We start from the raw sequence: 16,621 nt of genomic DNA, 5'->3' as shown, positions 1-16,621 counted from the left end.
ACCCTTCCACTGCCCCCGCCCTCCAACGACCTTATTTCACCGATCACTGGTGGTGATTGGCCCTTACCTACCATGGTAGTAAAAAGCTGTCACCCAGACAACACTATGTATGATAGTCCTTACTATAGAGAGCACATCGATATGAAGACATAGCCAAATACCGGACATGTTTAGCCAATTTTGAAATCCCGACTGGATGCTTTTATCATGTCCAGGAAAAAGAGGACATATGTTTGCCCCAGTATATAGAACATATAGGTGTACCATGAAAAATGAAAACTTCTCCAAAATTATTTTTTCAGTAGAAAATGACAGTTTCAAAGAGTCCTTGACTCATTGCCTGATGTTCATCATAAATTCTGAGCACTTACCATGATGACTTTCAAATACATCACCTTGAGAACTCATGCCTTATTGTAGACATTATTTTAGGCTACATATCGTTCAGGCATTAAAATGCACTCCCCTGACTGTCCAGACAAATTTAAATATGCCCTGATTGTTATAAACCTTAGCTCTCACTCCTCCCACCTGTAAATCAAACTTAAACACAATGATTGATGTCAACTGGCACTCTCTGCATTTCCTGTCCATTGCTGTGCCTCACTCTGGAGGTTAAAGATCCATTTATTTTTGGCAGCGCAGAAAATCCTCCTCATAAGTCTCTTATTCATTAGAGCCTGACACTTCACTTATATTCAAAATGGCTGACAAATGGGCTGGGCTCTCAAAGAAATTATTGAAATGGAACAGATAATTTGTCACACTGATGCATAATTCTACCAGCACCTTCCTATTTATTTATTTTATATATTCCTTTTATACCCATCCCCCAATAAATGTATCTCTTCCATTTGGCAAACCACTCTCTCTAAATCAATGTTGCATGTTTAATTCAGAGAGAATCACCAATTCGGTATAGAGAGCATTCACATCCTTCTTGATCCAGGTGAGATAAAAATCCATGGGCTAAATTAAAGACTGCTGATGCTAATAATTTTTCACATCAATCACCTGAAATGGCAGGCAAATAAAGGCATAAAAGAAGCTTCATCTACTCATTTCTATAAAATGGCTAGCAAGCTCTTTGGCTACGACACTTGCTGTCTGAAAGTGAGTGTCTGGCTCCCTGTAGCTACAAATCAATTAAGTCAAGAGACCAAGAACTGTATTGCTCAGAGGTTGCTCTTTCAAAGCTCTGAAGACTTAAGTGAGTAGGGATGTCAAGATCATACAGATTCACTATTAACCTGATAAAAAACGTCACGGTTTATTTAGGCATAAAAAAAACATCTATGTTTAAAAACCTTAAAATGTTTTATATATACGTGGCAAAAATGTTATATATAACATATAAATATTAAATATAAATTAGTTTTTTCGGTGTAAGCATAAATGTGAAAATCTCTTGTCTGGTTAGTGGAGCTATTACTATGGTTACGGACGGTGTCCATGTGGTGCTTGGCTAGGTATCATGGGCTGAACATGAACTTTCAATTCATTTGAAACTGGGGCTACACACAAACTCCAAAATACAACAGTGGAATTCAATCTACCAGATTCATATCCACCAAAAAAGTGACTTAAATTGGCTGTTTGGAGCAACGTTATTACAGTTAATGAAAACTAAAACTAATAAAAAACTAGAACTCTTTCCTTGAAAACTAACTGAAATACAATAAAAAAAAAACACAATAACTATATTTAGTTTTTATATTTTTCGTTTTCATTTCATTTATGTGAATATCAAGGGGCAATAAGAACTCATTAGTGGTTTTGAACGGACAGATAGCACCACAACAATGGGTGGAGGTGTTCGGAGCCACTCCTACGCTAAGTCTGCAAAATGTGCGAGCTGTGTTTCAGGGTACATTGATGTAATGGCAGTTGGCAGAAAGCAAATGAGTGCTGTGCATTATTAGGCATTCCTTGACTATGGCAAAGACAGCAGAAACAAGGTAACGATGAGCAGCATTAAACAAACTAAAGAAAAGATGTTATCATCGTGTCTTGAAAGGTCACACGCCTGGGCCAAAAGTTCAAATGAGTATAAATAGGTGCGCGAGGCATAGTGCGTATCAGCATAGTTTCGCAATAATGTATATTGTATAATGTAAGGGCAGCTGGTGGAGTCTGTGGTGCCACCCTAAGGTAAGTTGGTGCCCTATGCAGACTGCGTAATATGTGTATAGGGAGCGACGGTATACTGTGTCCATCTACAGATTTCCCCAGTGGCATTAATTTTGATTTGTTCACCTTCCTCACAAGCATTTAACGTTTAACTCATTTAACGCAATTTATCTGTATGTGGACAGCTGTCATCTAGAGTGCGCAACAGAACAACCACATCTTTGGAACAGGGTCTTCTTGAAGGTTAACAAAAAGTTGTTGAACAATTAAAAATATTTCAAACACATGTATACAGTAACAGTACAGTTGAAATATAATGAATATCTACTTTATATTTTGTATTTATGCATGTTAACATACACATTATAAAATAGATATACTCATTCTAATTTGAAACGTGAGCATCACCATTTCTGTTCTTTCCTGTTCATGTTGACATTTTTGAGGATCTGCGAAAAGTTGTCAATTAAAAACAAGCAGAAGGCTTCTGACACACACTCCCTCTCCCTGTTCTTCACATTGTTGGTCACACTTTCACTACCTTGAATACATAGACCTTCAGTGTTGTACTTTAAATCATATGTACATCACATTCTCTGTTCATGTTACCAAATGCTATAATGATACTGCATTTCAGTTTTATATAACTGTAACACATTTAAAAAGTACAAGTAGACATTTAGGACAATTATTGCTCCTTTTTTTCTCCCTGTTTATTCTAAATTGCCATGTTAATGTAATTTTTTTTAATCTCAGTAGTGATGTGAGCATGTTGCATTGCTTCTGTATACAATAAATAACATCTTGGTTAAATCTGTATATTTGTTTGAACAATTATTACACTATCTCTGTTAGTAAGTTTGTCTGTTTATAAGTTTAACAGTACCACCAGAACTTAAGTGTGCCATAAATCTAATCTTCATCCATCGTCAGTTGAAGTACTTCCTAAAGAGGTCAATCCCTAAAACTAAAATTACTAAAGCTAAAACTGAAATTATATATTGAGTATAAAAATAACAACTAATTAAAAAATAAATAAAAATACTATAATAACACTGGTTTGGAGGCATTTGAATGACTAAGGGTTACTGAAGACGACGGATGTAAAACATGCAAACAGACATTATATAAAGGTACATATCCTACAAATGGGACAGGATGTTCCACTAGTCACTCAACAAAAAAAACTAGTGAGTTTAATGTTTTTAGCTGTGGTGCTTTTTAAATGAAGCTGCACAATATATCTAATTTATCGAAATTAGATTTATCACGAAATGCATATCGCAAGGGCTTGCAATGATGGAACGAGTTTAATACAGTAACGTTCAAGGTGATGCAAATAGCAAGAGAACAGACTGGAAGCGGGATTGTCACTTATTGTGTGTGTGCAGTGTGCATAGGCGCGGACTCAAATGATGGAGCGCGTCACAATTTGTGCATATGTAGCTGTAACCGGCGTTTTCCTGTGAATTCACTCTGCATTGTGTGCAGATAATAACAATGACACAAGACACCAGTATACAAACTCAAACTTGGCTTGTTTATTGGCTGTTGTGGTCTGAGTAGATACAGTTGTAGTCAGAAGTTTACATACACTTAGACTGAAGTCATTAAAACTAATTTTTTAACCACTCCACAGTTCCCTATCTGTCACTCACTCGACGTTGATGTTGATGTAGTGACACTAGGGGTCACTCTTGGGAGCCCGAGACACCTCTGGTCTTTGATAAAAGGCCAATGAAAATTGGCGAGTGGTATTTGCATGCCACTCCCCCGAACATACGGGTATAAAAGGAGCTGGTATGCAACCACTCAATCAGATTTTCTCTTCAGAGCCGAACGGTCATGCTCACTGAGCTGAATACTACTGTTCATTCACCTCTGCTGGATCTGACGGCGCATTTCAGCGGCTTCTCCCTCCTCTGCACTGGTGCACTGCAGAGAACGCCCCTGAAAAACTAGAGAGTATATTTTCTGAAAGAGCATTTTTCCCCTCTAAAAGAGTATATATTTCTCTAAAAGAGAGCACACACGGAACGTCTTTTTAAAGATGTGTCTTTTTAAAGATGCTTTTCTGATTGTGTGTTATTCCTGGTTGTGCTCGTTATCTCTCGCCTTCTAACGGTCACGATCACTGTCTTTCGTGTCTGGGCACTGCTCACGCAGAGACAGCGTTCGTGGATGGTCATGTTCTCATTGCGAGAATATGTCCATGGCAATGTTGTGGTCGCGGCTCGCCTTCGTAAGAAAGCGAGCCACCCCAGAGGCTCCCGCCACGGTCCTTTTACCCACGGGTTTGAGGCCAGCGCGGCTAGCACTGGGGGCGATTTGGGGACCCCAATGGGACCGCCTCCGCCGGGTATCCCCCCGCGGACCTCCCATTCCCCAGCACGCTCGTCTGCCCCGATCGGGCTTCCGGGTGAGTCCGCCAGCTCGTCTCATGGCGAGTTCGACCTCTTATTCGGAGTCCGCGAAAGTGATGAGCTCTTGAGCGCAGCATCGGAGAGCGGGCTCGTCCAGTCGGAAGCTTCGGCTGGGCTCCTCCCTTCGGGGTCGATCGCCCAGTCACAGGCTGACGCGGAGGTGACAACATGCTTTCCCGGGCAGCTGCGAGCGTCGGTTAGAGTGGATTTACATCGACACCAACGTCTCGTTCCCTCCATCAGGGAACGGAGGTTACACCAGTAACCATGACGATTTCCTATAAGCAAACTATAGTTTTGGCAAGTTGTTTAGGACATCTACTTTGTGTATGACATAAGTAATTTTTCCAACAACTGTTTACAGACAGATGGTTTCACTTTTAATTGACTATATCACAAATCCAGTGGGTCAGATGTTTACATACACTTAGTTAACTCTGACTTTAAGCAGCTTGGAAAATTCCAGAAAATGATGTAAAGCCTTTAGGCAATAAGCCTATTAGCTTCTGATAGGCTAATTGGCTAATTGGAGTCAATTGGAAGTGTACCTGTGGATGTATTTTAAGGCCTACCTTCAAACTCAGTGCCTTTTTGCTTGACACCATGGGAAAATCAAAAGAAATCAGCCAAGACCTCAGAAAAAAATAAAATAAAATTTGGACCTCCACAAGTCTGGTTCATCCTTGAGAGCAATTTCCAAATGTCTGAAGGTACCACGTTCATCTGTACAAACAATAGTATGCAAGTATAAACACCATGGGACCACGCAGCCATCATACCGCTCAGGAAGGAGACGCATTCTTAGTTTGGCGCGAAACATGCAAATCAATCCCAAATCAGTTCTATATCGACATAACCTGAAAGGCTGCTCAGCAAGAAAGAAGCCACTGCTCCAAAACTGCCATAAAAAAGACAGACTACACTTTGCAAATGCACATGGGGACAAAGATGTTTCTTTTTGTATGTCCTCAGGTCTGATGAAACAAAAATTGAACTGTTTGGCCATAATGACCATCGTTATGTTTGGAGGAAAAAGGGTGAGGCTTGCAAGCCAAAGAACACCATCCCAACCGTGAAGCATGGGAGGGCAGCATCATGTTGTAGTGGTGCTTTGCTGCAGGAGGGATTGGAGCTCTTCACAAAATAAATGGCATCATGAGGAAGGAAAATTATGTGGATATACTATTGAAGCAACATCTCAAGACATCAGCCAAGAAGTTAAAACTTGGTCACAAATGGGTCTTTCAAATGGACAATGACTCCAAGCATACCTCCAAAGTTGTGGCAAAATGGCTTAAGGACAACAAAGTCAAGGTATTGGAGTGGCCATCACAAAGCCCTGACCTCAATCCAATAGAAATTTGCTGGCAGAACTGAAAAAGCGTGTGCGAGGCCTACAAACCTGACTCAGTTATACCAGTTCTGTCTGGAGGAATGGGCCAAAATTCAAGCAACTTATTATGAGAAGCTTGTGGAAGGCTTCCCAAAATATCTGACCCAAGTTAAACAATTTAAAGGCAATGCTACCAAATACTAACAAAGTGTATGTAAACTTCTGACCCACTGGGAATGTGATAAAATAAATAAAATCTGAAATAAATAATTCTCTCTAATATTATTCTGACATTTCACATTCATAAAACAAAGTAGTGATCCTAACTGACCTAAGACTGTTTTCTAAGATTAAATGTCAGGAATTGTGAAAAACTGAGTTTAAATGTATTTGGCTAAGGTGTATGTAAACTTCTGACTTCAACTGTATATCAAAAGAAGGGTGTAATGTATGTTGCAGAGATGAGGACCCAAATGCAGAGATGAAAAACCAAAATACTTTGTTTATAAAATAAACACAAAATCCCACAAGGGGGAAAACAACCAAAACTACCCCGTAGGGGAAAAAGGAATCCAGACTGGGGCAGAGGAACCAGGAGCCAGGTTGGGAATTAGGATCAACAGGAACACGAGAAAACACATACAGGACCGACCAGAGAACAAGACAAACTAGCACTGGACAGCAAACATGAGGAGACTAAAATAGGGATAGAAATCAAGCGGGTTAATTCAGGGCAGGTGAGACTTATGAAACAATAATGAGCAAACAAGGAGGCGGGGTGTGACGTAAGACAGAGGAGATATAGAAACAATAACAAAGCCACGTGTTCTCACAAGAAGACACCTGTGTGAAAGTTTGGCCACACACACACACCCGGCACCTTACCGAAGTGACCGAACCTCAGCACAACCCCAGGTACACGGCACAAGCGAGCACAACATGCATCCGGGAGAGATAGACACAAAGACAGACATAGATTATTGACGCGAGTGCATGCAGCCAAGATGAATCACCCACGTCAATAACAGACAGAAAAGGAGTATGAATGTCAGGGTCCCGACACAGAACTGAACTAGACAGGAAGTCAGGACCCAGACACCATACTCAAGACATGAAACACAACAGACAGAAGAGCGCATGGCTGGGAATTAAACAGGGACTGTGCACTCACACAAAGACAGACATGGGTGAATAATGCCACGGTCCTGCCCTCAGGGCAGATGCAGGGTTTGGAGGCCTGGGAGGTGGCTGCAGAGCAGGGATATGGTCTGGAGGCCTAGAAGATGGCCACAGGGCAGGAACAGGGTCTGGAGACCTGGGAGGCGGGCACAGGGCAGGGACAGGGTTAGGAGGCCTGGGGGACAGCCTCAGGGCTAGGACAAGGTCTGGAGGCCTGGGAGGTGGCCTCAAGGCAGAGGGGGGTTTAGGAGGCCTGGGTGACGGCCTCAAAGCAGAGGGGACAGAGTCCTGGGCGGTGGCCGCTGGGCAGGGGTCAGAGTTCAGGGTGGCGGCCAATGGACAGGGGTCAGGAGGGAACTGCTCAGGGGGTGGAGTTGTGGAAGTCTTAGGGGGCGGAGCCATGGAAGGCTAAGAGGGCAAAGCCGTGGAAGGCTCAGGGGGCGAAGCCGTGGAAGGCTCAGGGGGCAACGCCGTGGAAGGCTCAAGGGGCGAGGCCGTGGAAGCCTCAGACACTGGCAGAGGCAGGGGGCAGGCTCCATGGCAGTGAGCACCGGCAGTGGCAGGGTAACAGTCTCCTTGGTCATGAGCACTGGCAGTGACAGGGGAAACGACCTCTGTGGTCATGGGCACTGGCAGTGATGGGGGAACAGTATTTGTAGTTGTTAGTACAGGAAGGGACAGGGGAACGACCTCTGTGGTCGTGGACACTGGCAGTGACAGGGGAGCATTCTCAGTGACTGTGATTACAGACAGTGACGGGGAAATGACCTCCATGGTCGTGGACACTGGCATTGACGGGGGAACAGCCTTTGTGGCTGTGGGCTCAGAAAGCACCTGGGGAATGGCCTTCATGGCCAGGAGCGCTGCAGTGACTGGGAAACGGCCTCCATGGCTGGGAGCATTGGTAGCGACTGGGGAGGAGGAGCCCTTATCCTCCTCCTCTTCCGGATGGCCGGGAGCACTGTTGTGGGAGAGGCCATCATGACTGGGGACGCTGGCACTGGGATGCCTGAGGCTTCAGACGCTGGCTCTGGGACGGATGAGGCTTCAGACACTGGCTCTGAGACGGACGAGGCTTCAGATGCAGGCTCTGGGACAGAGGAGGCTTCAGGAACAGGCTCATTGACCGTGGCAGATGTGGGCGCTGGCTCGTTGGCCATGGCAGGCGTGGGTGCTGGCTCGTTGGCAGTGGCAGACATGGGTGCTTGAGGGGCAAGGGCCCTTCTCCTCCTAATCCTTTTCCGGGCGATGAGGGGCACTGCTACAATAGCATCCTCTGTGGCTGTGGATGCTAACAGTGGCAGGAGGGGAATGGTCTCTGTGGCCATGGGTGCAGGCTGCAGCAGGGGTGCAGCCTTCCTGGCTGGAAAGTTCAGTCACACACACACCCGACACCTTATCGAAGTGACCGAACCTCAGCACAAACATGAAGACAGCTCACGACCCAGGCGCACGGTGCAAGCGAGCACAATGCGCATCCGTGGATGCGAGAGACAGACACAAAGACAGACATAGATTATTGATGTGAGTGCATGCAGCCAAGATGACACAAGTGCGATGCACCCACGTCAATAAGAGACAGAAAAGGAGTATGAATGTCCGAGTCCCGACACAGACCGGAACCGAACTAGACAGGAAGTCAGGACCCAGACACCATACTCCAGACATGAAATACAACAGACAGAAGAGCGTGCGGCCAGGAATAAAACATTGACCATATGCTCACATGAAGATAGACATGGGCAAATAATTCCACCGTGACAAAGGGTTTCAATTAATGGATTGTCCCGTGAAATCATTCCCATCAGTCTCAAGTTTAGAAGGGACTGACAACAAGCATGTTAAACCAGAGCAGAAATGTCTATGGCAAGCACTTCTGGACATCATTTTCAAAATAAAAGTCCCACATTAAATGAACTAATTTGGAAATTAATACAAACACGAATTACAGTGTAAAAATAAAATAAAATATTTTACAACACAGATGTTACGATATCCCACAATTTGGTGAAAATAACTTTATATTTATATACTTTTTACAATAAAAATAAAAACTGTATTTTATACAGTCTATATGCAATGTGGAACAAAATACATATTTGTGATCTCAAGGATAGATGGTTCTTTTTTATTCCAATAAACTTCAGTTTATTTGGGCGGTCGGTGTTCCGATGTTTCACACACTCCAATGACGTCATCATATTATTACCGAATAGCACATCGCATTCTGCATTTTCCAACAACTTATCGCATATCAAATTTTTCCTCCGTATTGTGCAGCCCTATTTTAAAATTATGAATGCTTGTATGAAGCAACTTATTGGAATGTTTAAGCATGCACAGTGCATGGTGCATTTGCGTGCACTTACTATTAGCATGATAAACTTTGAGAAGTTGGGTCCTCAGAAATTCACCGCATTCAACAATACATTCTTATTTTATTTCATTGTGCATAAGCGGTGTTGTGCCCTATGTTGGAGCATCTCTTATTACATACCTCCTATTTATTTGTAATGTATTCATCAGTTTTCGTATTGTAGGGCTGCACTTAGCATCCATATATACCTAAGAAACACGTTCACTAATACATTAAATTGTGATATGACTTTTTATTTTATTTGCAAATTATCATAAAACCAATTAACCGCGATTCTTTTCTTAAACAGAAATCTAACCATTAAAAACTCAGTGTGGCATGACTGCAGTTTATATGAGATCTTATTTGTGTTAGATTCTCATATGTTTCTCTTAACATTCTTTAGAGAAATAAACATTGACACAATTGATTGTTGACAGCATCTTTACAAATCTGAGCACAGTTTGAGACAATGATGAGATATCTTCTGAAACTACACAAGAGACATGTGAGATTACTAGGGTCTTTATCTTAGCAGAAACACCAGAGAAGCAGAAGACTTTAATGAAAGAGTTCATATGCTCTCCATTTTATCTCAATGCTGTCTAGGAGAAACAACTGAGATATAAAAGATAAATCCTTTCTGATTTTGCTTTGCTACGGAAAGATTTGTACATTTTACAGGTATAGCCACTGAACCATCGCTCTAAAAAAAAAAAAAAAAAACATTCCAAACCTTTTAACTCCACATAAACAAACAAACATGCATTTTGGAGGATGAAGATACATTGTGCATTGTTTTGTTTACTTGTTTAGTGCAGAACATTTGGTTACTGTTTTGAGTACGATCACTGACCTGACACACATTGCTTGCTATGGGTAACTTGCTATGGATTAACTGATGTATGATGTGTCATGTTTGCTTAAAGTTGTATATGTGTGCAAGAACAGTGCCTTTCAAACACAACTAATCTGTGATCAAGAGAATATACAGTGGGGTCCACATTGGAAATCAGGGATTCATTCTGGGTCATTCTTGGTTTTAGGATTTTGAACATTTTAAAACATGAAATGTTAATGTGTGAATGAATAAGGGATATTTTAGATTTTCCATTATTTATAGGTTACTAATTAAATAAGTATGTTTGTGACATTGACCATGTAAGAAAGGACAGATTTACAGATTTATATCCATTGAAGAGCACACAATGCTCTTTGAAACATTCTCCTTTCATTCTTAGACAACATGGATCATCAAGGTTTTAACTTAGAGAGTCCATACCAGATTGAGTTCATGCTGTTATTAAAGCAAAAAGGGGACAAACCCAATATTAAGAATCAATTTGTCACTAAAATTGTTATGCTGATAGTATAATTTGTAATAAAAAATATGTATTAAATTTTATTTAAAAAAAAAAAAAAAAAAAGTGGCCTCAGACTTTTGGCCCCCACTGTACACGACATACACACTATTCAAACCTGTTATTCATTAATACCTCATATTCACACGGCCAAACATACATGAACAAATGTGAAGGGAAAAAATGCTTTGCCTCTCTGGCATTTAACCCAGCTTCTTTTTATCTACAAATGATGCAGCTGCAAAACAATAGAAACAGCCAAGCTCCACTATAGCTCCTTTCTAAAAATATGCACTCAAATGTGGGGTCAGGTCCCCAGGTCTGTGCGCATCTAGGCCACAGGGTTACCTTGATGGCAGTGGAAGCGATCTGAAGGTGGTGCAGTTTTCGCAGAGTGCTCTCTCTGTCTATGAAGTAGGAGGCAGCCAGCTGGTGGAGGGCCTCCAGAGTCACAGCCGTGCCATTTGAGTCAGTCAGGTCTGCCGTCCGGCTTAGCCTCCTCTTGTCCACAAATATAGTCAAAGCCTCTTCACCTGCAACAAGGGCAATGCAACATAACAGGGGGAGGGGGAGGAATGCTCAGGAAAACAGCAGAGCTCTTTGTGTTTATGTTAAGATGACTGAAGCAAGGGGATTATTTACACAGTAGATCTCTGGAAAACAGAATAAATTGTGTGAACAGAAGGACTTATTTAAAAAAAAATAAAGGATCATTATTATTTTTTCATATTCTATAATTATATTAATACTTAAAATGGTAACACTTTACAATAAGGTTGTATTCGTTAACATTGGTTAAATACATTAGTTAACACTGAACAAAACTTGTATATCACCTTTTTATCCTGGCTAATATTAATTACAACATATACTAATATATTTTTAATGTTGAATGTTGTATCTGTTAACATTAGTTAATGTATTATGAACTAACATTAACAAACAATAAATGCTGTAAAAAGGTACTGTTAATTGTTAGTTCATGATACCTAATGTTAACAAATATAACCTTATTGCAGTGTTACCAAAGTGTTAAAAAGTGAGATTAATAGGTTATTAACAAACTTTACATAATGCTTAACAGATAGTACATATACATTAATATATTAACATCACAATATATGCATCAAAGATAGTTTCACAAAGTTTATAACTACATAAATGTACACTGTTCCTCAGAAAATGAAGAGTACTTTTGAAAAATATGTTTAAAATTACTCACATACAGTAAGAAGCCTCCATATTGGCCAGAGAAACACACACACACACATATATATATATATATATATATATATTCGTATCGTATATATTATTGTCTGCTGTAGGCTAATATGTATAAATATACATTTTCACATTTGTATCCCAAATAAACCATTTAAACTGGAATCTGATCCTTTATATTCAATCGTTGTTTTATCATACTTGCATCTCATGTCAAAAATGATCAAAGCAGCATTCCCATTTGAAGATACTAACATGAATTCAAATAACCAGAACTCTCTCTATACTATGGAAATGTCATTCTTTGAAATGAACAGGCAGGTCTGCTCAAGTACCTCCAAGTGTAGCTGTAAGCAGAAAGTGTGTGCCATATTTCCTGATGATGTTCTCGGTAATGGCACTGAGGTTGGGTCGGCGGCCCAGCTGTCTGATGGTCTGCATGAACTCTGGATCGAGGGGTAGAGCCACACCATTGTCCTCTCTCTCCAGAGCCAGGCTGTTCACCTTCCAGCGCCCAAACTCTCTGCAAGGTCACAACAAAAACACACACATTCACTCTATTTGGAAATGTCCTTTGTCTGAGCCACACTGGGCACAGGAGGGTGAAATCCTGATAATTTTTTTTCAACTGCTGGGAGAGTTTGTATCAAAGTCTTGTCCAGTGCAAGTTGTTGTAAAGTTAAAGCCTCTCTGAAATTGGTATTCTGTATTTCCCAAATGACAAAAAAAAAAAAAAAAAAACAGTTTAAAGAGAGGTCTGTGAAACCTTCACGCAGCTTGAGTGCACGAGGAAGGCGCATATTCAGTTAAGACCTGCTGAGGAGAAAATGTGATGACTGCATGACCTCTGTGCCTGCAATTCAAATCATTTTTTGCATCCCCTTTATTTTTTCACAGTTTTAACTTCAGCTTTATGAATCTCACTGGCCTGCTGTAAAAGCTGTTGTGCTCTGCATAATGGTGCAATCTAAGGTTATTTTAAGAGAATTTTGCATTGACAAACGGTTGACTGGGAGTAATCAGGGACAATGGCAAGTTTCTTTCATGGATAAAAGGAAAGAGGCAACTGTTAGGTGAGAACAGCTGGAATTTTGTTTGAGGAAATCTAGATTTCAGTATCCCTTTTCTGTCTCCCAATTACAGTAAAAGCTGTTCAGCACAGTGCAATGATGTGTTCCTTGTTTAACCTTTAACATTCTAACTGAACTTGATTTAAGTAATAAAAGTTGTAAATACTTTGATAAATGGTCACATTCACCAGTGTGTACAGTATAACATGTATACTAACATATATATATTATTATTATTATTATTATTATTATATATTAGTATTCATTCTGTGTGATTCCTAAAGACCAGTCAGAACAGGCTAATCAATATACTCTTGTAGGGCTTTACTGGTAGTTTAGATCAGTGTTACTATCAGAAATAATTAATATTTTTTTCTTTAGTTATTAATTAATATTTAAATTAATTAATTGAATATAACTTATTAAAGCCTCACACGGGGCACCAATTATTATGTAGGGCTTTACTGGTTTAGATCGGTGTTACTATCAGAAATAATTGGTAATTATTTCTTTAGTTATTAATTAATATTTAAATTAATTAGTTGAATCTAACTCATCAAAACCTCATATGGGGCTCCAGTAAATGTAGTGCGCTACGTTTAGGAGTGGGTTTGGTTATTAGCAATAATTAATAATTGTCAAAGATAATTATTAATTATTAAAATCAATAGAACATTGATGAGAATCAATGTTAGCTTTTTTTTATCCTTTAAATCAACAATTATCAAAGATAATCACTAATCATTAACATCGCTGAAACATTAATTAAAATTAACACTAGCTTATTGATCATTCAAATTCAACAATCATCAAAGATAATTATCAATTATCAAAAATCAATAGAATATTAATAAGGATTAATATTGATGGGGCACCACCCTGGAATCAGGGACTAATAACCAGATAGTATAACAGTCTCAATATTAGGAAAATCGACATCCGAAGAACATCGATTTTCGGGAAAAAACAATGAATGAAGGCTTGAATCAGAGCACTGACATCCCGTCAGCATGACACAGGTGTATGTAAAACAAACCAAAACACTTCTCTTTGTAATATAACAAAGTTTATTTATGCAGTAATATCAATTAATAATTAATACAATGCAGTCAATAAACTTCCGACTTACAACTACAAACTAAACAGTGATATGATTAGATATGGAAAACAAAATAATCCTATAACACATGAGGGTGTGTGTGTGTGTGTGTGTGTGTGTGTGTGTAAGGAGGGACGTGCACAAAATGGTGGACGTGACTCTCGAGTATGTCACGCGAGACTTCCGGCCAGAGAATATGGCCGCGAATGTGGGCGGAGAGAAACCAGTCAATGGTAGCTTAGGGACAAAGCTGAGTTTTATCACGAAGCTATCTACTAGCCAAAAATGTGTGCCAGAATGTTTGTGAGGGGTCGCGTGTGTGTGTGTGTGTTAGAACGAAAGAGAGAGAGAGAATTAAGTGACGGCCCCAAAGCCGATTTCGCGATCGTGGGAGAGAAAGCAGCTGTTATTTTATCACTCAGAGACGCGGTGGATGGCTCGTAAACCGTCCCACGGTCTTTGATTCTTTAATGGATAAACTCAGTTTGCCGGTCTCACCCGCGATGGCGGAAATGCACAACAGTCCAATGTGGTTGGACTACAATACAGCAAATCAAATTCGTGATAATTAATACCCTGAGTATTAATAATGAGCGGACATGGCGGTCTGTAAACTGTACAAGCAATAACCTTGATACACAAGAATAACACACTATAATATTCTATCTTTGCCCAGACGTAAATCTCTTACTTGAATCGCTTGAGGATGCAGAATGTGTGTTCATCCGTCCTTTAAATCAGACTCGGTTCCTCGAGGCTCAGGTGATGACGGGAGGCCGTTTCCTCGCTCTGTCGGCGGGCGGTGCGGCTGCTGATTCTCGGCGGGCTGGCAGAGAAATCAGCTACGTCGACTTGATTGAAGATGGAAGAGAAATCTTTTATCTCTTCACTTCTGCAGGCAAACGGATGAAGATGCGGATTGCTCGGCGGTCTCCTTCGGATCCGTTAGAGTGTTCGGTGGAACACAGAGTAATCTCAACTCATCCAGCGAGATGGAGATTGGATGGCCACAGTTTCAAGTCGGACGTTACTTCCTTGTGCCACAAGGCTGCACCTGAGTGCAGCAATGAGCTGCGTCTACGCACGGCGAGCAAAGTTGCTGGAAGCAAATCCCGGAAGCATTTCAGAGGTATTTCTACTCCTGATGATGTCATGGTTGAGGTGCGTTCTGTCGTGTGCCTCATCAAATAGGAGTTGAGAGTTCAATCCTTTAGTGAGCAAGGCTTCATGGGATTTGTAGTCTGTTTTGGACTCCCTTTGTTTGATTTTGGTGCGGTTTTTATCAGTAAGATTTATGACTTGTTATGTGGGGGCCTGAGTTAGGTTTTACGACTGTGTTAGGCCTGCCTTTGTCTTCTATCTGAATACATGAGGCCCAACACTCTTTTATTTGCAGATAGATAGATAGATAGTGTACTGTATACTATCTGCCTGCCTGCCTGCCAGTGCAGTTCATAAAATCACGCAGACACGGATCAGGAGCTTCAGTTAATGTTCACATCAACCATCAGAACGGGGGAAAAAATGTGATCTGGACCGTGGCATTATTGTTGGTGCCAGATGGGCTGGTTTGAGTATTTCTGTAACTGCTGATCTCCTGGGATTTTCACGCACAACAGTCTCTAGAATTTACTCAGAATGGTGCCAAAAACAAAAAACATCTAGTGAGTGGCAGTTCTGTGGATGGAAATGCCTTGTTATGAGAGAGGTCAACAGAGAATGGCCAGACTGGTTCTAATTTTTTTCAAAATGTAATGTCCTGATGATGTTCTCGGTAATGGAACTGAGGGTGTCACATTGTGATCAGTTGAATGCCACTTTGGTGAATAAAAGTACCAATTTCTTTCCATAAGAGCAAAATCTGTACATTATTCCAAATTTTTGGCCGCCAGTGTATTAAAGGTGTAACGGTTCTCTGTAAAACAAGGAACCGTATGGTTCGCAAACCACGGTCCGGTAAGCATTTGCTCAGCAGTTCATCTCTAATTTAATAACGCACCTGGATCATACAGTTTTGTAAAGTAATATAAAGCATCAAATAGACATGTGCAGTTGTAACCTCCGCTAATGCACCTATATGGCTCTGTAGATGGACACACTCGGCCTGTGTTTCACGTGGGTCAACTATCTACCGAGAGAAGCTGTCCTATTAACTGTTGGTATTTTAAATCAGTTGATGACATCACAGTTCTGCATGCGTTAGTTGGCAAAATGGCAAGTGGAGAAAACTGCGTCATTTAAGTCTCCTGTCTGGGAACTTTTTATTTATGCAGTCAATTACAACAGCGATGATCAAAAAACATTTACAAAACAGGCACTGTTTGCAGACGTTGCTCGAAACTAGTGCCGTATACTGGTAATACATCGATATTTGATTAGCTATTTACGCTGAAATCACCCGAGGATATATAGCGCGCGGCGCGCACAGAGCCACAGGAGATCCCGAAAC

At 40.8% G+C, this 16,621-nt stretch overlaps 1 protein-coding gene across 1 annotated transcript in view; it reads right to left on the bottom strand.

Moving 5' to 3' along the window:
• The window catches only part of brinp3a.1 (bone morphogenetic protein/retinoic acid inducible neural-specific 3a, tandem duplicate 1), a 54,968-nt gene that overhangs the window by 27,486 nt on the left and 10,861 nt on the right, over window positions 1-16,621 (bottom strand). Inside the window, exons 3-4 of the mRNA XM_051706136.1 lie at window positions 12,339-12,526; window positions 11,131-11,315 (exon numbers count right to left, since the gene is read on the bottom strand). Coding sequence (XP_051562096.1) covers window positions 11,131-11,315; window positions 12,339-12,526 — 373 coding nt within the window. The remainder of the gene's footprint in view (window positions 1-11,130; window positions 11,316-12,338; window positions 12,527-16,621) is intronic.

Source organism: Myxocyprinus asiaticus, chromosome 9, assembly GCF_019703515.2.
Source record: "Myxocyprinus asiaticus isolate MX2 ecotype Aquarium Trade chromosome 9, UBuf_Myxa_2, whole genome shotgun sequence".
Taxonomy (NCBI): domain Eukaryota; kingdom Metazoa; phylum Chordata; class Actinopteri; order Cypriniformes; family Catostomidae; genus Myxocyprinus; species Myxocyprinus asiaticus.
The sequence above is the reverse complement of the archived record's forward strand: the minus strand, read 5'-3'. Positions and strand labels throughout refer to the sequence as shown.